At 46.5% G+C, this 1,655-nt stretch overlaps 1 protein-coding gene across 1 annotated transcript; it reads right to left on the bottom strand.

The window, feature by feature from the left end:
* Window positions 1-349: 349 nt before the first annotated feature.
* Window positions 350-975, bottom strand: H257_18605 (hypothetical protein; the record flags this gene model as incomplete). The annotated part of the gene is made up of 3 exons (XM_009847700.1): window positions 350-447; window positions 515-546; window positions 902-975. 3 exons carry the CDS (start codon window positions 973-975, stop codon window positions 350-352), a joined length of 204 nt encoding a protein of 67 aa, XP_009846002.1.
* Between the last annotated feature and the right edge of the window lie 680 nt (window positions 976-1,655).

Below are 1,655 nucleotides of genomic sequence, written 5' to 3'. Positions count from 1 at the left end.
AGAACAACATCCTGGCGTCCAACACCTTCGACCGTCACACCAGGATATCAGGCTTTCATCCTGGTGTCGTGCACATTGGACCATCACAACGAACCTAGAACCCTCATACAAGAACAGGGGTCGTCAGAGGACCAGGTAGAAACTGGCTCACAGTGGTACTGTCACTATTGCTCTAACTTCTCAACGCGACAAATGCAATCAAGATGAAATACATTGAACAAAGAGAATTGGTTTGAAGCGCAGTAATTGGCCAGTTCAAATATGAAATCAAGAATTGGATTGGTTAATTTGAAACTCGCGCTCACAGACGTCCAACGTTATCACTGATGCATTTGAAGCGATGCCTCCGTCACGCCGAGTTGCTCAACGCCGTCAACGTCAATATTGTGTGCGGGTCTTTCTTCGCATGCACGACTCCTTGGACCATGCTCGAGCGACAGGCTGTTTCTTTGCCAAGACGTACAACATCACAGAATCAACCTTCCACCAGTGGAAGTCAAACGCGCCAGACTACCTGGACGGACGTCCTGAACCTTCACGATCACACTAGAACAACATCCTGGCGTCCAACACCTTCGACCGTCACACCAGGATATCAGGCTTTCATCCTGGTGTCGTGCACATTGGACCATCACAACGAACCTAGAACCCTCATACAAGAACAGGGGTCGTCAGAGGACCAGGTAGAAACTGGCTCACAGTGGTACTGTCACTATTGCTCTAACTTCTCAACGCGACAAATGCAATCAAGATGAAATACATTGAACAAAGAGAATTGGTTTGAAGCGCAGTAATTGGCCAGTTCAAATATGAAATGAAGAATTGGATTGGTTAATTTGAAACTCGCGCTCACAGACGTCCAACGTTATCACTGATGCATTTGAAGCGATGCCTCCGTCACGCCGAGTTGCTCAACGCCGTCAACGTCAATATTGTGTGCGGGTCTTTCTTCGCATGCACGACTCCTTGGACCATGCTCGAGCGACAGGCTGTTTCTTTGCCAAGACGTACAACATCACAGAATCAACCTTCCGCCAGTGGAAGTCAAACGCGCCAGACTACCTGGACGGACGTCCTGAACCTTCACCATCACACTAGAACAACATCCTGGCGTCCAACACCTTCGACCGTCACACCAGGATATCAGGCTTTCATCCTGGTGTCGTGCACATTGGACCATCACAACGAACCTAGAACCCTGGCTCCTGTATTTTGCCGTTCGGGGCTCATAAAACGGTAAAAATGGCCGATTTGCCGTCTCGCGGTAAAAATATGCTCTTTTGCGGTAGATACCGTCACACCGTTGGGGTTGCCAAACTGCATATTTGACCTCAAAAACGGAAAATAGGATTTACCGTCGCACCATTGGGGATGCCCTAATACCCGGATATACTAGTTAAGTATACTTCGAAGTATACGTTAAATTGGCCTGATATCCGAGTGTATCATAATTATATCATTTATTTTCCCTCACCATGTCAAGTATGTGTCAACCACACATTGAGCACAGTTATTAATATGATAGTACATATGTGCTCTGTGTACGTCGATCTTGGCAGTAAAACACTACTGGTCTGGTCTGAAATGATAGTGCTGAAGTTTTATCTTGATTAAAGTATAGTGAAGGGCGACAAAACATCTAGAAGTTTGTATTG

Source organism: Aphanomyces astaci, assembly GCF_000520075.1.
Source record: "Aphanomyces astaci strain APO3 unplaced genomic scaffold supercont1.185, whole genome shotgun sequence".
Lineage (NCBI taxonomy): Eukaryota > Oomycota > Saprolegniomycetes > Saprolegniales > Verrucalvaceae > Aphanomyces > Aphanomyces astaci.
Note: the sequence above shows the minus strand (reverse complement) of the source record. Positions and strands in the feature narration are given on the sequence as shown.